This window comes from Drosophila albomicans, chromosome 2R (genome assembly GCF_009650485.2).
Source record: "Drosophila albomicans strain 15112-1751.03 chromosome 2R, ASM965048v2, whole genome shotgun sequence".
NCBI lineage: Eukaryota > Metazoa > Arthropoda > Insecta > Diptera > Drosophilidae > Drosophila > Drosophila albomicans.
Genome location: NC_047631.2, coordinates 32739246 through 32753946, shown reverse-complemented (window position 1 = coordinate 32753946; position 14701 = coordinate 32739246). Strand labels below are relative to the sequence as shown.

At 44.3% G+C, this 14701-nt stretch overlaps 7 protein-coding genes across 9 annotated transcripts; 2 read left to right on the top strand and 5 right to left on the bottom strand.

Annotated features, from left to right (window-relative positions):
• Positions 1-25: 25 nt before the first annotated feature.
• Positions 26-1992, bottom strand: LOC117575172 (ran-binding protein 3). The gene is made up of 3 exons (XM_034259283.2): positions 1835-1992; positions 1155-1687; positions 26-1089 (listed from the first exon to the last, which is right to left on the bottom strand). Exons 1-3 carry the CDS (start codon positions 1848-1850, stop codon positions 163-165), a joined length of 1476 nt encoding a protein of 491 aa, XP_034115174.1. The 5' UTR covers positions 1851-1992; the 3' UTR covers positions 26-162.
• A 252-nt stretch (positions 1993-2244) lies between these two features.
• LOC117575173 (26S proteasome regulatory subunit 6A-B) lies at positions 2245-3847 on the top strand. Its single transcript, XM_034259284.2, has 3 exons — positions 2245-2591; positions 2650-3070; positions 3129-3847. The coding sequence occupies exons 1-3, from the start codon at positions 2382-2384 to the stop codon at positions 3782-3784; spliced, it is 1287 nt and encodes a 428-aa protein (XP_034115175.1). The 5' UTR covers positions 2245-2381; the 3' UTR covers positions 3785-3847.
• A 121-nt stretch (positions 3848-3968) lies between these two features.
• Positions 3969-7240, bottom strand: LOC117575170 (protein sel-1 homolog 1). 3 transcript variants are annotated; one of them, XM_034259278.2, is made up of 8 exons: positions 6980-7240; positions 6457-6916; positions 5653-6398; positions 5417-5591; positions 5206-5354; positions 4811-5145; positions 4549-4753; positions 3969-4486 (listed from the first exon to the last, which is right to left on the bottom strand). In XM_034259278.2, the coding sequence occupies exons 2-8, from the start codon at positions 6896-6898 to the stop codon at positions 4103-4105; spliced, it is 2436 nt and encodes an 811-aa protein (XP_034115169.1). In that variant the 5' UTR covers positions 6899-6916; positions 6980-7240; the 3' UTR covers positions 3969-4102. The 3 variants fall into 3 exon arrangements, with proteins under 3 accessions (XP_034115169.1, XP_034115170.1, XP_034115168.1); XM_034259279.2 differs by having other exon boundaries at positions 7025-7239; XM_034259277.2 differs by having other exon boundaries at positions 6457-7240.
• Positions 7241-7561: 321 nt separating this feature from the next.
• Positions 7562-8885, top strand: LOC117575175 (phosphatidylglycerophosphatase and protein-tyrosine phosphatase 1). Its single transcript, XM_034259286.2, has 4 exons — positions 7562-7745; positions 8017-8160; positions 8222-8545; positions 8604-8885. The coding sequence occupies exons 1-4, from the start codon at positions 7734-7736 to the stop codon at positions 8730-8732; spliced, it is 609 nt and encodes a 202-aa protein (XP_034115177.1). The 5' UTR covers positions 7562-7733; the 3' UTR covers positions 8733-8885.
• A 3-nt stretch (positions 8886-8888) lies between these two features.
• Positions 8889-9881, bottom strand: LOC117575176 (succinate dehydrogenase [ubiquinone] cytochrome b small subunit, mitochondrial). Its single transcript, XM_034259287.2, has 4 exons — positions 9717-9881; positions 9512-9630; positions 9254-9444; positions 8889-9192 (listed from the first exon to the last, which is right to left on the bottom strand). Exons 1-4 carry the CDS (start codon positions 9757-9759, stop codon positions 8991-8993), a joined length of 555 nt encoding a protein of 184 aa, XP_034115178.1. The 5' UTR covers positions 9760-9881; the 3' UTR covers positions 8889-8990.
• A 183-nt stretch (positions 9882-10064) lies between these two features.
• Positions 10065-12563, bottom strand: LOC117575171 (uncharacterized). Its single transcript, XM_034259282.2, has 4 exons — positions 12370-12563; positions 11838-12256; positions 10966-11777; positions 10065-10910 (listed from the first exon to the last, which is right to left on the bottom strand). Exons 1-4 carry the CDS (start codon positions 12416-12418, stop codon positions 10319-10321), a joined length of 1872 nt encoding a protein of 623 aa, XP_034115173.1. The 5' UTR covers positions 12419-12563; the 3' UTR covers positions 10065-10318.
• A 231-nt stretch (positions 12564-12794) lies between these two features.
• Positions 12795-13916, bottom strand: LOC117575174 (uncharacterized). The gene is made up of 3 exons (XM_034259285.2): positions 13822-13916; positions 13231-13670; positions 12795-13170 (listed from the first exon to the last, which is right to left on the bottom strand). Exons 1-3 carry the CDS (start codon positions 13883-13885, stop codon positions 12805-12807), a joined length of 870 nt encoding a protein of 289 aa, XP_034115176.1. The 5' UTR covers positions 13886-13916; the 3' UTR covers positions 12795-12804.
• Positions 13917-14701: the final 785 nt, after the last annotated feature.

The following is a 14701-nucleotide window of genomic DNA, read 5'->3' as shown; positions in this document are numbered from 1 at the left end:
TTAATTTATAATAATCCACAATGCGTTTTATTTTAATTAGTAGATGCTTTACTTGTGTTTGTGTGTGTGGTTTTCTTTTTCCATATTTCAAACAAAAAAATTAATAATAATATGAAAGGAAGAAACGAAACAATATCGCCCGCCATTAAAAAAAAACTAATCTTAAGCACGATCCTCCTCCTCGTCCTCAATGGATGCCGAGGCATGTTGTTCCTTGGGCTGCTGTGCCTCGGCCTCGGCATTGCTATCGGCAGTTGCATCATCGGGAGTTGCCACCACAACAACGTCCACGCTACTGTCCGCCTGCATCAGCGCCTTTTTGGGGCTCGGCTCAATGCTGTCCGCCTCGGCAAGGGCAGCAGCGTTAGTCGTGCCACCAGCAGCAGCAGTAATTGGTATTGACTCAACAATGCCATCGCCATCCTCATCGTCATCGTTGGTTGTCGACTCGGGCTGCACGCTGACCGCACACGACTCCGAGGAAATACCGTTCTTAGTCTCCACCACGGCGCACTCTTCGGGATGCGTTAGCTTGCGCTTGGCAATGCGCTCGCTCAGCGCCTTGTGCACCTGGGCAATGTCCGCGGGGCGGCCCATGGCCAAGAAGATCTTTACCGTGCCCGTGTTGTCCATGGCCGTCAGACGCAACGACTTCTGGCTGGCGCGCTCCGCAACCATGGCAGCCCAGACTTTCGTGTTCAGCAGCAGACGCAGATTGCCCGAGGTGCGGAAGACAACGCGCGAGCAATCCTGCTCGTCCTTGGCATCGTTGAGACGCAGACTGCCGCGTCCACGCTCCTCCCAGTTGCTGTTAACAAAAGCAAACAGCTTGCAGCTGACGTCGGCAATATTGAGTTCGTTTTCCTCGCCGGTGAATGTTTCGACCTCTTCGTATTTGCGTTTCTGGGCGCGACTCTCTTCGTACTCACGAGCCACATCATTGAGACTCTTGGCTTCTGAAGTCTCCTTATTGTTGTCTGTCGATTGGGCAGCTCGCTGTATGACGCTGGAGAACAGCAGCTGCGATGAGGTCGCTTCCGTTGAGTCCGAGACAGCGGCTTCGGCATTCGCCTCTGTGCTCACATTCTCCTGCAAAACAATATGCCCAGTTATTACGCCCAAATCTATTTACCATCTTTTGCCAGCTCACTCACCCCAACAACACGTTCGTGCACATTCTGTCCAAAGATGAAACCACTTGTTTGCATTCGCGGCAAATTGGTCTTGGCTGCAGCAAATATGTTGGTGGCGCGATGCTCGATACCATTGTTGCGCAGCATTGTCAGCGGATCCGGCCGCTCATCAATCTCATCGTCCTCCTTATCGGACTTCTCTGTGGACTCCACCACGGCGGCGGACGCATCATCTTCCTCCTCCCGCTGTTCCCGCAAAAACGGATTGCCCACAATGCCACCGCCGGCGCCGGTGACTTCGTCAGTCTTCTGGCTGCTACTGCCGGCGTCAGCGGCAGCGGCTAATGTCGAGGAGCTATTGTTGTTGTTATTGTTCGTATTGATTGTAGTGTTATTGGAATTGGAATTGGAATTACTGCTTGCATTATTGCTATGCACTACTGAGCCTAATACAGACGAATCACCCAAAACGGCGGGCCGCAGCACTGCGCCGCCCAAACGTGAGGCCTTCAAGGTAAAGCCACCTCTGAAGCAGTTGGCTTCAACCGACGCTTCTGCCAAAAAAAAAAGATACAAGAACAAAAATTGTATGTAAGTCGATGTGTGTATTTGGCTCGAGCTTCGCTTTAACGTGTGGTGTGTGCTGGGCACTGCCCAGTTACTAACATCGATTGAGTGTTTCCATTAAATTGTGAACTTACCATTATTTTCCGACATGGCAATGTTAATTTATGTTGGCAATTTATTATAAGTTGGGCAAATTTTTTTTTACAAGAAAAAAGCGTTCCCTTCAAGCTACAACAGTGTTGCGAAGCGATGCACTATCGTTATCGACCTTACCGTTTTGCCCCACACTTAGCAATGTGACCAGCACCTAAGTAATTTTTGGTTTAAGTAACTGCAAGTTACTAAGAGCCGTTAAGTATTGCATGGCATCTATTTATACCCTTGAATTTTCATTGTATATGCAATTAAAAAACCTGGGCAAACTTAATACTGTTAAAAAAAGGTATCACATACCTAATAAAGTGTAACCAGCTAGTTATTTAACAAGTGCTAGGCTTGGTACTTTTGTGAACGTTAACTAGTATATTTTTAAATGCAACCAGCGGTCACTCTGCTAAGCATTAGCTGGAAGAAACACGAAAAATTTACAAGTCATCGGCAAAAAACAGAGTCAAAATAAAGCGATCCAGCTAAAAATTTATATTGATCAATAAGTTTATATCGCAAACAAAGTAAATAGAAATGGCACAAACGCTCGAGGACAAATCGATATGGGAGGATGGCGAGGAGTCGCTGGGCGAAGAAGTGCTGCGTATGTCCACGGATGAGATTGTGAGCAGGACTCGCTTGATGGATAACGAAATCAAAATAATGAAAAGCGAAGTGATGCGCATTACACACGAGATTCAGGCTCAGAATGAGAAGATCAAAGACAATACGGAAAAGATTAAGGTAACTTGCGAACAAAAGGAATACATAGAAATGTTAAAACCTTATCTTCTGGTTTTAGGTTAACAAAACGTTGCCATATCTTGTGTCCAACGTCATTGAGCTGCTGGATGTGGATCCACAAGAGGAGGAGGATGATGGTTCTGTCACTGTGCTGGACAATCAACGCAAGGGCAAGTGTGCGGTGATCAAAACATCGACGCGTCAAGCGTATTTCTTGCCAGTCATTGGCCTGGTTGATGCTGAGAAACTCAAACCCGGCGATTTGGTTGGCGTGAACAAAGACTCTTATCTGATTCTGGAAACCCTGCCGGCTGAGTATGATGCCCGTGTGAAGGCCATGGAAGTGGATGAGCGTCCCACAGAGCAGTATTCCGATATTGGTGGTCTCGACAAGCAGATTCAAGAGCTGATCGAAGCTGTTGTGCTGCCCATGACACACAAGGAGAAGTTCAAGAACTTGGGCATTCATCCACCAAAGGGTGTGTATTTAAGTGCATTTAATTAAATACAGCTTTTAATATTTCTATTTACTAATAGGTGTCCTGCTCTATGGTCCTCCTGGAACTGGCAAGACGCTGCTTGCTCGCGCTTGTGCCGCACAGACTAAGTCCACTTTCCTCAAGCTGGCCGGTCCACAGCTGGTGCAGATGTTCATTGGTGACGGTGCCAAGCTGGTGCGCGATGCCTTTGCTCTGGCCAAGGAGAAGGCGCCTGCCATCATCTTTATCGATGAACTGGACGCCATTGGCACCAAGCGTTTCGATTCCGAGAAAGCCGGTGATCGTGAGGTACAGCGTACTATGTTGGAGCTGCTGAATCAATTGGATGGCTTCAGTTCGACGGCTGACATTAAAGTTATTGCTGCCACGAATCGTGTGGATATTCTGGACCCTGCTCTGTTGCGTTCGGGTCGTCTGGATCGTAAGATCGAGTTCCCACATCCCAACGAGGAGGCGCGTGCACGCATTATGCAAATTCACTCGAGAAAAATGAATGTCAGCAACGATGTGAACTTTGAGGAATTGTCGCGATCCACTGACGATTTCAATGGCGCTCAGTGCAAGGCAGTTTGTGTGGAAGCTGGTATGATTGCTCTGCGTCGTTCGGCCACATCGGTGACACACGAGGACTTCATGGACGCCATCATGGAGGTGCAGTCCAAGAAGAAAGCTAATCTTAACTACTATGCTTAGGCCTAAACAAAAAAGGAAATTTACTTGTAAAACTGAATACACAAATACAATATTAAACAACAATCTTCGTGGTAAATTTAAAGATTACAGGCTGCATTTATGGTTAGGAATCGCACAATCTTATATATCGCATGGATGAGCAGTTATTGTTTTTTTTTGTTTTTATCAGTACAACACACATATATTTTGTTTTGAGTAAGATATATCTGATTTTTTAAATATCTAAAAATTCCATTCAGAAATCATAAAAAATTGATGATAAATATTTACATGGTCACTAATTAAGCTAGGGATGATTAACCAATTTTGCATTTAAGACTAATCAGTGGGATCAAGTGTATTGCTGCTGCTGCTGCTCGTTCCTGCTGCTGCTGCCGCCGCCGACGAGCTGCCCGTGTTGCTTGTGGATGTGGCAGCAGTTGCAGCTGCCGCGGAAGTTGAGGCAGTTGCTGTTCCTGTTGCTGCTGTCGATGCTGCATTGATGTTGGCAGCAGCTACAGATGCTATGTCATTGGCAGGAGCAGCAGCTGCAGCTGGAGCTGCCTGTGGCGCCTGCTGTTGCTGAACTGGCTGCTCGGGCTGTTGAAAGGGTCGCCTGGTGTACATGATTATGCCCAGCAGCAGAGTTAATATGGTGATCATGTATAAATCCCAATTGGCAGCAATATTCTCATCCATATAGAAGATGAAGCGATAAGGTGACTGCAAAGCAAAATATGATTATTAAATAAGAGTTTGCAATAAATACAACAACAATTTCGCACCTCCTTAATTGACTCAATCTTGGCGAGCATCTGCAGCTTGAAGAGCGCAAGAGCCACAGGCACCTTGGCATCCGAATTGGTTTCGGCAGCCAAATCGTATAATCTCTTCGCCAAATGCCAATCCTTCTTCATGCCCAAGCCTTGCTCATGCATGTAGCCCAAATTGAACATAGCCTGTGCATTATATTGCTGCTCCGAAGCTTTCCTATTAATGAATATGGATTATAAAAGACATACGAATTGATGTCATATATAAACGCACCTGTAAAGTGCTGCAGCTGTCTCGAAATCGGTTTTGGTACCCCAGCCATAGTAGTAGTAATCGCCCAGCTTGACTTGGGCAGCAGAATAACCTTGGCCTGCCGCACGTTTCCAGTAGTAGAAGGCACGTATTAAATCCTCGTGGCGATCGTTGAAGACATGCACCTCCTCGCGATCGAGAAGGAACGCAGCATTGCTCTGAGCCACCTCGTAACCAGCCTCAGCCATTAGGGAATAGTGCATGAATGCCTCATCAATGCGATTATGCTTGTAGTCGCTGTAGGCGTGCATTAGACTGCTGCTCCAGCGACCACGCTCCGCCACATTCTTAAAGAACTGCAAGAGCAAAACGTGTTAAAAACACCAAATTGAATTGGATTACAAATATGAATGAACCTCAACAGCAGCTGGACAGGAACGCAGCATGCCCATGCCATAGGCATGCATAATTCCCAGATTGTAATAAGCCAAAACATGGCCAGATTGTGTTGCCAAATTGAAGTACTTCAACGCCAGTTTGTAGTCGGTCTTGACGCCATTGCCAGCTGCAATTGGTAAGGAATAATTAAAAAAAATTATAACTGGCAATTGGTTGAGAGCAACTTACTGAAATACATGGTGCCCAGCTGCAGTTGGCCATCGACCCAGCCTTGATCGGCAGCTTGTGTGAAATAGGACAGTGCCTTGATTGAATCTTTGGGCACACCCAAACCTTTTAGATACATGAGTCCCAAACCGCTCTGTCCCACCGGATCACCCATTTCGGATGCCTTCGAAAAGTACTGCAAGGAATAGCAATAAATTAATTGATGGTATTTCAATAATTCATTTTTGTGAACTCACTTTAAATGCCGTTTCGTTGTCCGCCTTGATTTGCTCACTGCCCTCCAGATAGAGCTTGCCCAAGAAGGCAAAGCCAATGGCATTGCCCGCGTTGGCAGCCAGTGTAAAGTACTCCAGCGCCTTTTGATGATCCTGTTGAGTGGCCTTGCCGCCCTGATAATACAGCTGTCCCAAACCAACCTGAGACTGCACATCGCCTTTGTCGGCAAGCAGCTGATAGTAATCAATGATTTCGGTCTCATGGCTGCCGGGATTCTCCAGCTCATCCAACAAACGAACGCGATGCAGCATTGGACCATTGGCAAAGGTGACTTTGGAGGCTACTTTGCGTGCCACACGCTTGTAATGCAGCAAAGCCTTCTCGCAGTTGATGGGCACATTGATGCCAAACAGATAGCGATATCCCATGGCCATCTGGGCCAGCGTATTGTCGCCCAGCGCGGCCAGCGTATAATGAATCAATGCCAGCGGTTGGCTGACATTCTTGCCGCCCACGCCCACCGAATACAAAAAGCCCAGACCAGCATGTGCCTCGGGTACACCTTCTAGGGCCAGGCTCTCGAATTCGTCAGCGGCATGGTGGAAATCGAATGACATCCAGTGACCCAGAACCATGCCCCAAGCCAGTTCAGCGCGTGCCTTGAGATGATTGAAGGCGGCGGCTTTCTTTAGCAAAGTGAGTGCCACACGTTGATCCGTACGTGGTTTGCCCAAGATCTCCATGGCATTATCGTAGAGGCTCTGGGCTGCAAATAGCAAACAGCAATTGTTACGATGGATCTATTGTAAATGCGATTTTCTTACCTTCAATCTGCTCAGGCGTCGGCTCCGCATCGTTGGGCGCAAGTTTCGCTTCGATTGCCTCGATTTGTGCTTTGAGCTTCTCCTGCTTTAGGATGTTGTCGTTGTGCAGACGCTCAAAGAAAGCCGCTGGCATCACTTTGGTGCGTGCCTCGAACTCCGTCTCCTTAAGCTTGGCTGCCTTCCGTTCATTGCTGCCTGGCGTCGTCGCAGCCTCTACTTGAGGTGTCTTTGCCTCCTTATCCGCTGTGGTTATCTCCTCAGCTGCCTGGGGCGCCTGGGGATTCGTGGTCGACTCGCGTTCAGCTTCAGCGGATGACGCTGTTGCTGCTGTCACGCTGGCGCTTTCAGTTGGTATTGTTGGACCCTGGAGTTCTGCACGCAGCATTGGACTTTGCTGTGCCACAAGCAGCAGCAAAATGCAGAACAAGCTTAGCAGCCTCATCGTTGGCAACTCTTGTCGCTGTGCCCGCAAAGACCAAATAGGTAAAGAAAGAAGTATGTGCTTAGTAGAGGGTATACTAACAATTTTGTTGGTCTCTTCTGAGCTCTGACGTGTTGTGTTATTTACTTTTTCTTTTGTGCACACACTGTTTTGCTTTTCAACCGATTTTGCTTCAGTGCTTTGGGGCGCGCTTTATTATCGCTGGCGCATTTTATACCAGTTTGTTTGCTGGACTTTATTGAAGTGGTTGTCGAAGTTTTTAACTTTAATTTTCACACGTAAGATGTAAAGAACCTTTTATATTTGTTGCAACAATAATTGTGGGCCAGTGTTGGAAAGCACGTGCACATATGGGGGCAGTGATGAGCGCTTACAGGTGAACGGTCGCTGTCACTGTGACTGTTATAAGCCCAACTGTCATAATTCATATTTAATTTGACTTTACAGTAAAATACTACAACTTGTTTACTATTTTCAGCAACAAATGGGTAGTTCTCTGGTAAATGTCGCGTGCGACCCAAGTTAAAATGATTAAAATATAAGTACATTATATTTTTATGGCACTTTAAGCTTTTTGTGTGCCGGTTTGCTCACCTCCAACTAATATGCCAGTGTTGTATAGCGCCTAGGCAAACTAAGTTTTTACAAGTGTTTCTGTTGTTGGGCCATTTCATAATGCAAATACCTGATGATAACCGACGCAAGCAGCAGCTGAATGCGTAAAATTAAAGTGATAATTTGTGAATACACTAATTAATATACGAGGCAGCATTGTTCAACAGTGACTCATTGTTCTTTTTTCAACCAACAACAAGGCAAAAACCTTAAATACGGCATGGAAATGAGTGTAAGTTACGACTGCGAATGCAGCCAACAGCAAGCTCAACCATTTTTTGAAACCAGTTCAAAGCCGCGCTTCAAGCGACTCAGTCCAACAGTCTTCAGTCAGTCACGCATTCAATAACGCATGCTCAGCAGCAGCTGCCCGACAAAGCTGCGGTGAAAGTTTACAGCTGTTGTTACACAGAGACAGAGACTAGGCTTCAAACTGTAGATTAAATAACATCCTACATCTATCCCTTTTCATCTCCCTGTTCTCAAACTGCTCTCTGTTAAAGGCGACTATGTTAGCACGCGTCTCCTTCTATCCCACATTGCTGTACAATGTACTTATGGAAAAAGCCACCTCAAGGAATTGGTACGATCGCATCGATGAAAATGTCATACTTGGAGCGCTGCCCTTTCGCAGCCAAGCCAATGACGTAAGTAAATCAAATTACAGTTAGAATTATTTCTATTTAAAAATGTGTTGAGTTTTCTCAGTTGATTGCTAAGGAAAACATGAAAGCTGTCGTCTCAATGAACGAAGATTATGAGCTAACAGCGTTTTCCAACGACTCGCCCAAGTGGAAAGCGCTGGGCATTGAATTTCTGCAATTAGCCACCACAGACATCTTTGAGTCGCCCAATCAGGAGAAGCTTTATCGCGGCGTGGAGTTCATCAATCGCTTTCTGCCGCTGTCGAAACGCATATCGGGCCTAAAGAACAACGCACAACAACATCCTGAAAACATTGGCACGGTTTATGTGCATTGTAAAGCGGGCAGAACACGCAGTGCCACCTTGGTGGGCTGTTATCTGATGATGGTAAGTTAACAGCGAATGTAACTAGAAAGTTATTTGCATAAATATGATGTATTTTTAGAAGAACGGCTGGACCCCAGATCAAGCTGTGGATCATATGCGTCAATGTCGCTCGCATATTTTACTGCACACTAAACAATGGGATGCTCTCAGAATATTTTATGCTAATAACGTGGAGGCAAAGTCATGACCCGTCATCGTAGATTATAATAGCAATATTTAAATGTTTTATTACTCTACATGTGTAGTAACAAAAGGGTGCCAGTTTCTGGTTTTGCTACCGTTGCCAAAACTTATAATTAGTGCTGTTTTTTGAATACAAATACTTTTTAAAAAACCACAATCGTTTCGTTACATATATACCTTTTATTTATCTATTATTAAGCAAATCGTCCGAATCCACAATAAATAACGAAACGTGAATTTGTTGATGATCGTCATGGGCTTTTTAAGCCTTTTCGGCATCCTTGCCCTTAATGGCCCAGAAGCGTTTAATACCATTCGCCAGACCAACGTCGTTCTTGATGAAGTAAAACAGACCTCCCAACGTTGCCACCGAAATGATGATGAGAGCAATGTGCGCAACCTTTGGCAGAATGTTACCAACGACAGCGGGACGCATATAATCGACAACCATGGCCTCAACACCCCTGCAAGCAAAGAAATTTATCTAATCACAAATGTGGGATTAATTGACTTAACAAAGCTTACCAATGGGTGTGGATCACGACGGAGATGGCCAGCAGAGCGTCCAGCACCTGCGATGGAGCGAGGAAAGCGGCTGGAATAACAGCCAACAGTCCAGCGGAGACAACGCGCTCAATAGTCCACAGGCTGGTGTGATTGGAGCCAGCTGAAGCCATCTTGGGAGCACTTACAGCAATGCCGCGCACAGCAATTGGCTGCAAATGAATACGCATTATCGATTAGTTGGCAGGACGAGGAATTCAATAAAATTGCTTTACTTACTGCAACTTTCTGGGTAAGAGCCAGGGGCTTGGTCAAAGCCTGGCGCTGTGCATTGGCCACAATGGTACAGTAAGCCTTCAGTGGCGTGAGGCGCGCTGTTGACTTGATCATGTTTGCAGCTGTTGCGGCGAAGATTGTTATATAATAAATAATTAAGGCGGCGCTCAGCAAATATCTCAATTCTGTGTATTTTTACTATACGTACCATTGCTGCGAGCAGCGCCGCGCAGTATGAGTGTGGACAACATTGCAATTGTAATTTTATTAAATTAAAAATTTGGGAGCAAAATTAAAAAATACACTTGTTATGTTTGGCTGTGAACTGAGACCATTCGATTTAAAGGAACTTACAACACTGAATTCATGACCGACTGCTATTAATCGAAATTTATCGCTGCAGTCAAATATCGGAGTTATCGGTTCGTTTAAGTTTATTATCGCAATTTAAATTAAATATATTAGATTGGTTGCATTTATTTTATGCAATTTTGATATTAATCAAAACATTTTAATTGTGAAGTTTATGATGTCTCTCCATTGAAACACATATTTTATAGTTTATTTATATATTTAGCTGCATAAATCGTTTGTACAAAACATTTGAGATTCGTTTGTGGACGGAATGTAAAAGTAGTGATATGGAATTCATAGAGATGTAAATATTCTCTCAACTTATAAAATAAACACTTTTTTCTTATGCTTGCAAATTTGTGAAAAAATTTCGAACTAACCTGTATTCTAAAAAGGCACATAATTACTTTAGAAAGACACTATAAACGGGACGGGACGACTTAACTTAAAATACACTTAGTAAACGACTAATTGCCGAACGAGCACAAACGCCATTCCAATGGCCAAGACTGACATATTAATAGCCGATGCCAACTGCTCAGCTCCAGCTTTGTAGAAATCCCAGTCGAATACTATGTTTGAGGCATCCGAATTTTTCCATGGATTCAAGCCGTCATCGAAATACATGGGACAATCGTCACGCTCACGTTCGTACTCAACAGCATCAATGGCGACTGCAGCACCTTCTGAATGATTCCACGAAGTGACGTCCTGGTTCAGCTTGCAAAAAGCACCCACTGCTTGGGACATGAGCACTCGATTCAAGTCGGCACGTTGATAGACCCAGCAACGATATTTGGACAGCGGATCTAGATCATCGTAGGTGATCAAATACGATTTCAAATTCTCCTTCCAGAAGCCAATGCACTTCATGCGATAATCGGGATCACTGTATATATCAACAGGACGACCCAAATGATCCACAGAGAGGCAATAGTTCTCATCGACAGCGAGTTCCTTTTGATCCGTATCGCAAACGGACAAATCAGAAATGTTTTGCTTGCAGTGAATGTCAGGACGTGGACTCAACGTGACACCGCCAAGGATCCTAAAGGAATTACTCAATTAACAAACAATTTCTAACAAACAATTCACGTTGTTACCTTGTTTTGAAAGGATGTTCGCCGCGTTGCGTAAAATTGAACTTGCCAGCGACGGGACAACGCACAGGCACAGGAGTTTTGGCTAAGAACAAATCATATTTCCATGCCTCTGCATTGGGGAATTGCACCCAAGAGCATACAGTACTAAAATCATCCTTGATGACAGCCAAGCCCTTGCGGTAGCGTATAATATTATGATGGCGAGGCATAAAGTCAAAGCACACATAATCCTTCTGGCAACCATCGACAGTTAGACGTGCCATCATCACACGATTGCCACGACGTTCACGGCACACATAAATGGTCTTGCGATAACGCGCCTTATCTGGATAATAGGTTTCATTGATGTGTGTTTCACTGATGGATACATCGGCATCGATGTTCGCCGTGTTGACCCAATCGCCGGAGAAGTTCTGTGGCAATGTACAGCCGGGTTCCACAAATTCAGCTTTAACTGGTGTGAGCTTTAAACGTTCTGGCGAGGCTTCTGGTGTCTTCAGAGTATTACACTCGGCAGTGATGGAAACGCCCACATAGAGATCGTCGTCACGATTCTTGAGGAAGCAACGATATTTCTCATCCTTTCGTGATTCCTTAGTGTTGGCCACAGCGAAATAATGATTCTTGCCCACGAACCAATCACCAAGGCAGCTGAACTCCACGGTGCCGGTAAAGGTCCCTTCCATGCCCTCGCACTTTTGATAAGTGATGTTGAACTTTTGATTCTGTATCAGAAACTGTGTGCCTGCCGTTTGGCAAGACTTGATACGTGCATCCGGCTTGTTACACACGCCCGTGAAACGAAAACGATTCTACAAATGACATTTTGTTAATTAATTAAAGTTAATTAAGAAAAGAGCATGTCAACTTGCTTGGTAAGTGAAATGCCAAACACCTTCCAGCGAGGAGCGACAATTGATGGGCACATAGTTCTCATTGAACAGCGTAATCAACTGTTGATCATCCTTGATGCCCTTGCACACGTTCTCCACAGTCGGTTCCTTCCCAGGCGCCAAACCCACGCAAGGTCCTTCAAACTTCTCGAAGATATTCAGCGTGCGTATAATGGTGCGCACACAGTGATAACAGTTGGCCGAGTGCTCCTTGAAGACAAAGGAGTATTCGTCGCCGCGATGTCTCTCATAGTGGATGCAATAACCACGCCTCGACATTGAGTTGGCATCGATCACTGTTTGTGTGGGCAAGCCAACTTCCCACGAGAACCAAGATCCTTGCAATATTTTGGGTATAAGGCAGTTCTTTTGTTCAATCTGATTGTACTGCGCCAGCACTAAAATTAATATATAAATATTGCACAAATTAATCAAAGTATCATTTCCCAATGAATCACATTGTAAGCCTCGCTTTGGGTGTGGCTTGCTCCCAAAAAACCACAATGCTAACCTGCATTAAGTAGGCCTAGCAGGCAGATTATTCGCAAATGTGCGTGCATTTTATAATTCTTTTAATTGAACAACAAAATTAAAACATTCTAATTCAATACAACTATTAAACTATATGCAATTAACACACAAATTGAGCCAATCAACACGCAATAAACAAAAATTCACTAAGCTGCTTTATTTTTAAGGTGTGGCCAGAGCAGCATTCGTCGAAAAGACATACGCTTTGGACCAAGCCAGCGCGATACTACTACAACCTGAAGAATTACCGACTGGTCACACTTCAACAGTATTTCCAAAACACTTGTAAAAAGCGCGTCTTTTCAAACGACTTCTCAAGGATGTCGTAGTTTATTAATTTTTATTATAGGTTTTAATGTTTTGCGTTTCATTGATGGGTCGTCGTTAATGATCGCCGTGTTCACGTAGTCGCAGGCTATGTGCAGCCCGGTTTAACAGGTGTAAGTTGCCAACGTTCTGGTGAAGTTTGAGGTGTCCTCAACACATTACACTCGGGGGTAATGGAAGCGCCCACATAGAGGTCATCATCACGATTCTTAAGGAAGCAACGATATTTCTCAGTCTTGCGCGATTCTTTGGGGTTGACCGCAGCAAAATAATGTTTTTCGCCCACAAACCAGTCGCCCAGGCAGCTAAACTCGAAAGTGTCGCTAAAGGTGCCCTCGATGCCCTCGCACTGCTGATAAGTGATGTTGAACTTTTGATTTGGCGTGCCTCCAGTTTGGCAAGAGTTGATACGCGCATCCGGTTTATCACACACACCGGTGAAGCGATAGCGATTCTACGAATATAATACGAAGAATTAAATAATGCTAATTTCTTAGAAGTATACAAAACTTGCTTGGTGAGTGAAATGCCAGACTCCGTCCAGCGAGGAACGACAATCGGTGGGAACATAGTTCTCGTTGAACAGCGTAATCAACCTTTGATCGTCCTTGATGTCCTTGCACACGTTTTCCACGGTGGGTTCCTCGCCAGGCGCCAAACTTACACATTCACTTTCTAACTTCTCGAATAAATTCGGTGTGCGCATAAAAGTACGCACACACTTAAAGCATTTGGCAGTTTGTTCCTTAAATACAAAGGAGTATTCGTTGTCGTGATGTTGCTCAAAGTTGATGCAGTCGTCATGATGTTGCTTAACGTAGATGTAGTCGCCATCCCTCGTCATCGAGGTTGCATCGATTACTGTTTGTGCGGGGTAGCCATATTCCCACGAGAACCAGGATCCTTGCAGATTCTTGGGTATAAGGCAGTTCCGTTGCTCACTCGTTGCCAGCCCTAAAATTAATATTCAAAGATTGGCCCACTTAATTTATTTGTATATATTAAACTGGTTTACTGCCACCTATTTGGCAGTTATATATAGAATTATAGCACATTCAAAGTCTCGCTTTGGGATTGGTCAGTTCCCAAGAAACACATTGCTAACCTGTGTTATAAAGGCCTATCAGGCAGATTATTAGCAAGTATGCGTTCATTTTAAGTACAACCATTCTAATTCAGCACTATAGTTTAACTAAACATAGTGCAAATGGTCAACACCACATTAAACAAAACATTTGCCGTTTTTTCGGGTGTGCCCAGAGCAACATTTAGCCAGTAGATATACCAAAACTGCCAACTAGGCAATTCATTACTATTTTCAAGCACTGTTTGATAGCGCAACTTTATTACAACACTGCCTAGGTGTCGATTTTCAACGAGATGTAATCGATTAGTTTTAATGTTGGCGGTTGAAATTCAAAATTAAATATTTGCGCTAATTGAAATTCCACTGCAGCGTACAGTTCTACAGAAATATTCTTGCGATTTTAATTATGCTGTAATAAAAACTGTCTGGCTGATTACAGAATAATACCACTTGGCAACAATCACTCCAGACATTCTAATGTAAACATCGATTCAGCCAGACTGTGGCTATCAACAAAAACAATGACGAGTTAACGACCCCAAACGCCCCCGCCTTTTCATGAGTAACACTCCAAACAGATCTGATTAAAATGTGCTTTAAACTTTTTCGTCACATATACATTCAATTGTGCGACAAATTTAGAAGAGGGCATATAATCATTGTAATAAAAAATCATAAAAAATATAAATAAACCTCTTGAAACCCAATCTAAGATATTAGGTAGATTTGCGCGGCTAAATGATTCACATCAAACTAGGAGAGTCCCTCCTAGATTAATGGGTATTTGGCTGATGGAATTCTATACGAATAATTGCACTTTGGAGCTTATTCAACATTCAGCAAATGGCATGTTGTTGATAACGTGTATAGTGTCTGCCTGCTAGGTGCACACTTTTGA

What these genes read in the sequence shown, in the direction of transcription:
- LOC117575171 (XM_034259282.2), bottom strand. Translation starts at nt 12,418, where the DNA reads ATGCACGCACATTTGCGAATAATCTGCCTGCTAGGCCTACTTAATGCA. An exon ending in GCTAGGCCTACTTAATGCAG is followed by an intron (nt 12,257 to 12,369) that starts GTTAGCATTGTG and finishes TATTAATTTTAG; the next exon opens with TGCTGGCGCAGTACAATCAG. An exon ending in GAACATCCTTTCAAAACAAG is followed by an intron (nt 10,911 to 10,965) that starts GTAACAACGTGA and finishes TAATTCCTTTAG; the next exon opens with GATCCTTGGCGGTGTCACGT.
- LOC117575174 (XM_034259285.2), bottom strand. Translation starts at nt 13,885, where the DNA reads ATGGTTGTACTTAAAATGAACGCATACTTGCTAATAATCTGCCTGATA. An exon ending in GATAGGCCTTTATAACACAG is followed by an intron (nt 13,671 to 13,821) that starts GTTAGCAATGTG and finishes TATTAATTTTAG; the next exon opens with GGCTGGCAACGAGTGAGCAA. An exon ending in TCTGGCATTTCACTCACCAA is followed by an intron (nt 13,171 to 13,230) that starts GCAAGTTTTGTA and finishes TTATATTCGTAG; the next exon opens with AATCGCTATCGCTTCACCGG.
- LOC117575170 (XM_034259277.2), bottom strand. Translation starts at nt 6,898, where the DNA reads ATGAGGCTGCTAAGCTTGTTCTGCATTTTGCTGCTGCTTGTGGCACAG. An exon ending in ACAACGAAACGGCATTTAAA is followed by an intron (nt 5,592 to 5,652) that starts GTGAGTTCACAA and finishes TATTCCTTGCAG; the next exon opens with TACTTTTCGAAGGCATCCGA. An exon ending in GCTGGGCACCATGTATTTCA is followed by an intron (nt 5,355 to 5,416) that starts GTAAGTTGCTCT and finishes TACCAATTGCAG; the next exon opens with CTGGCAATGGCGTCAAGACC.
- LOC117575175 (XM_034259286.2), top strand. An exon ending in TTCGCAGCCAAGCCAATGAC is followed by an intron (nt 8,161 to 8,221) that starts GTAAGTAAATCA and finishes GAGTTTTCTCAG; the next exon opens with TTGATTGCTAAGGAAAACAT. An exon ending in TGGGCTGTTATCTGATGATG is followed by an intron (nt 8,546 to 8,603) that starts GTAAGTTAACAG and finishes ATGTATTTTTAG; the next exon opens with AAGAACGGCTGGACCCCAGA.
- LOC117575176 (XM_034259287.2), bottom strand. Translation starts at nt 9,759, where the DNA reads ATGTTGTCCACACTCATACTGCGCGGCGCTGCTCGCAGCAATG. An exon ending in CGGCGCTGCTCGCAGCAATG is followed by an intron (nt 9,631 to 9,716) that starts GTACGTATAGTA and finishes TCGCCGCAACAG; the next exon opens with CTGCAAACATGATCAAGTCA. An exon ending in GTCGTGATCCACACCCATTG is followed by an intron (nt 9,193 to 9,253) that starts GTAAGCTTTGTT and finishes CTTTGCTTGCAG; the next exon opens with GGGTGTTGAGGCCATGGTTG.
- LOC117575172 (XM_034259283.2), bottom strand. An exon ending in TGCACGAACGTGTTGTTGGG is followed by an intron (nt 1,090 to 1,154) that starts GTGAGTGAGCTG and finishes ATTGTTTTGCAG; the next exon opens with GAGAATGTGAGCACAGAGGC.
- LOC117575173 (XM_034259284.2), top strand. Translation starts at nt 2,382, where the DNA reads ATGGCACAAACGCTCGAGGACAAATCGATATGGGAGGATGGCGAGGAG. An exon ending in ACAATACGGAAAAGATTAAG is followed by an intron (nt 2,592 to 2,649) that starts GTAACTTGCGAA and finishes TTCTGGTTTTAG; the next exon opens with GTTAACAAAACGTTGCCATA. An exon ending in GGGCATTCATCCACCAAAGG is followed by an intron (nt 3,071 to 3,128) that starts GTGTGTATTTAA and finishes ATTTACTAATAG; the next exon opens with GTGTCCTGCTCTATGGTCCT.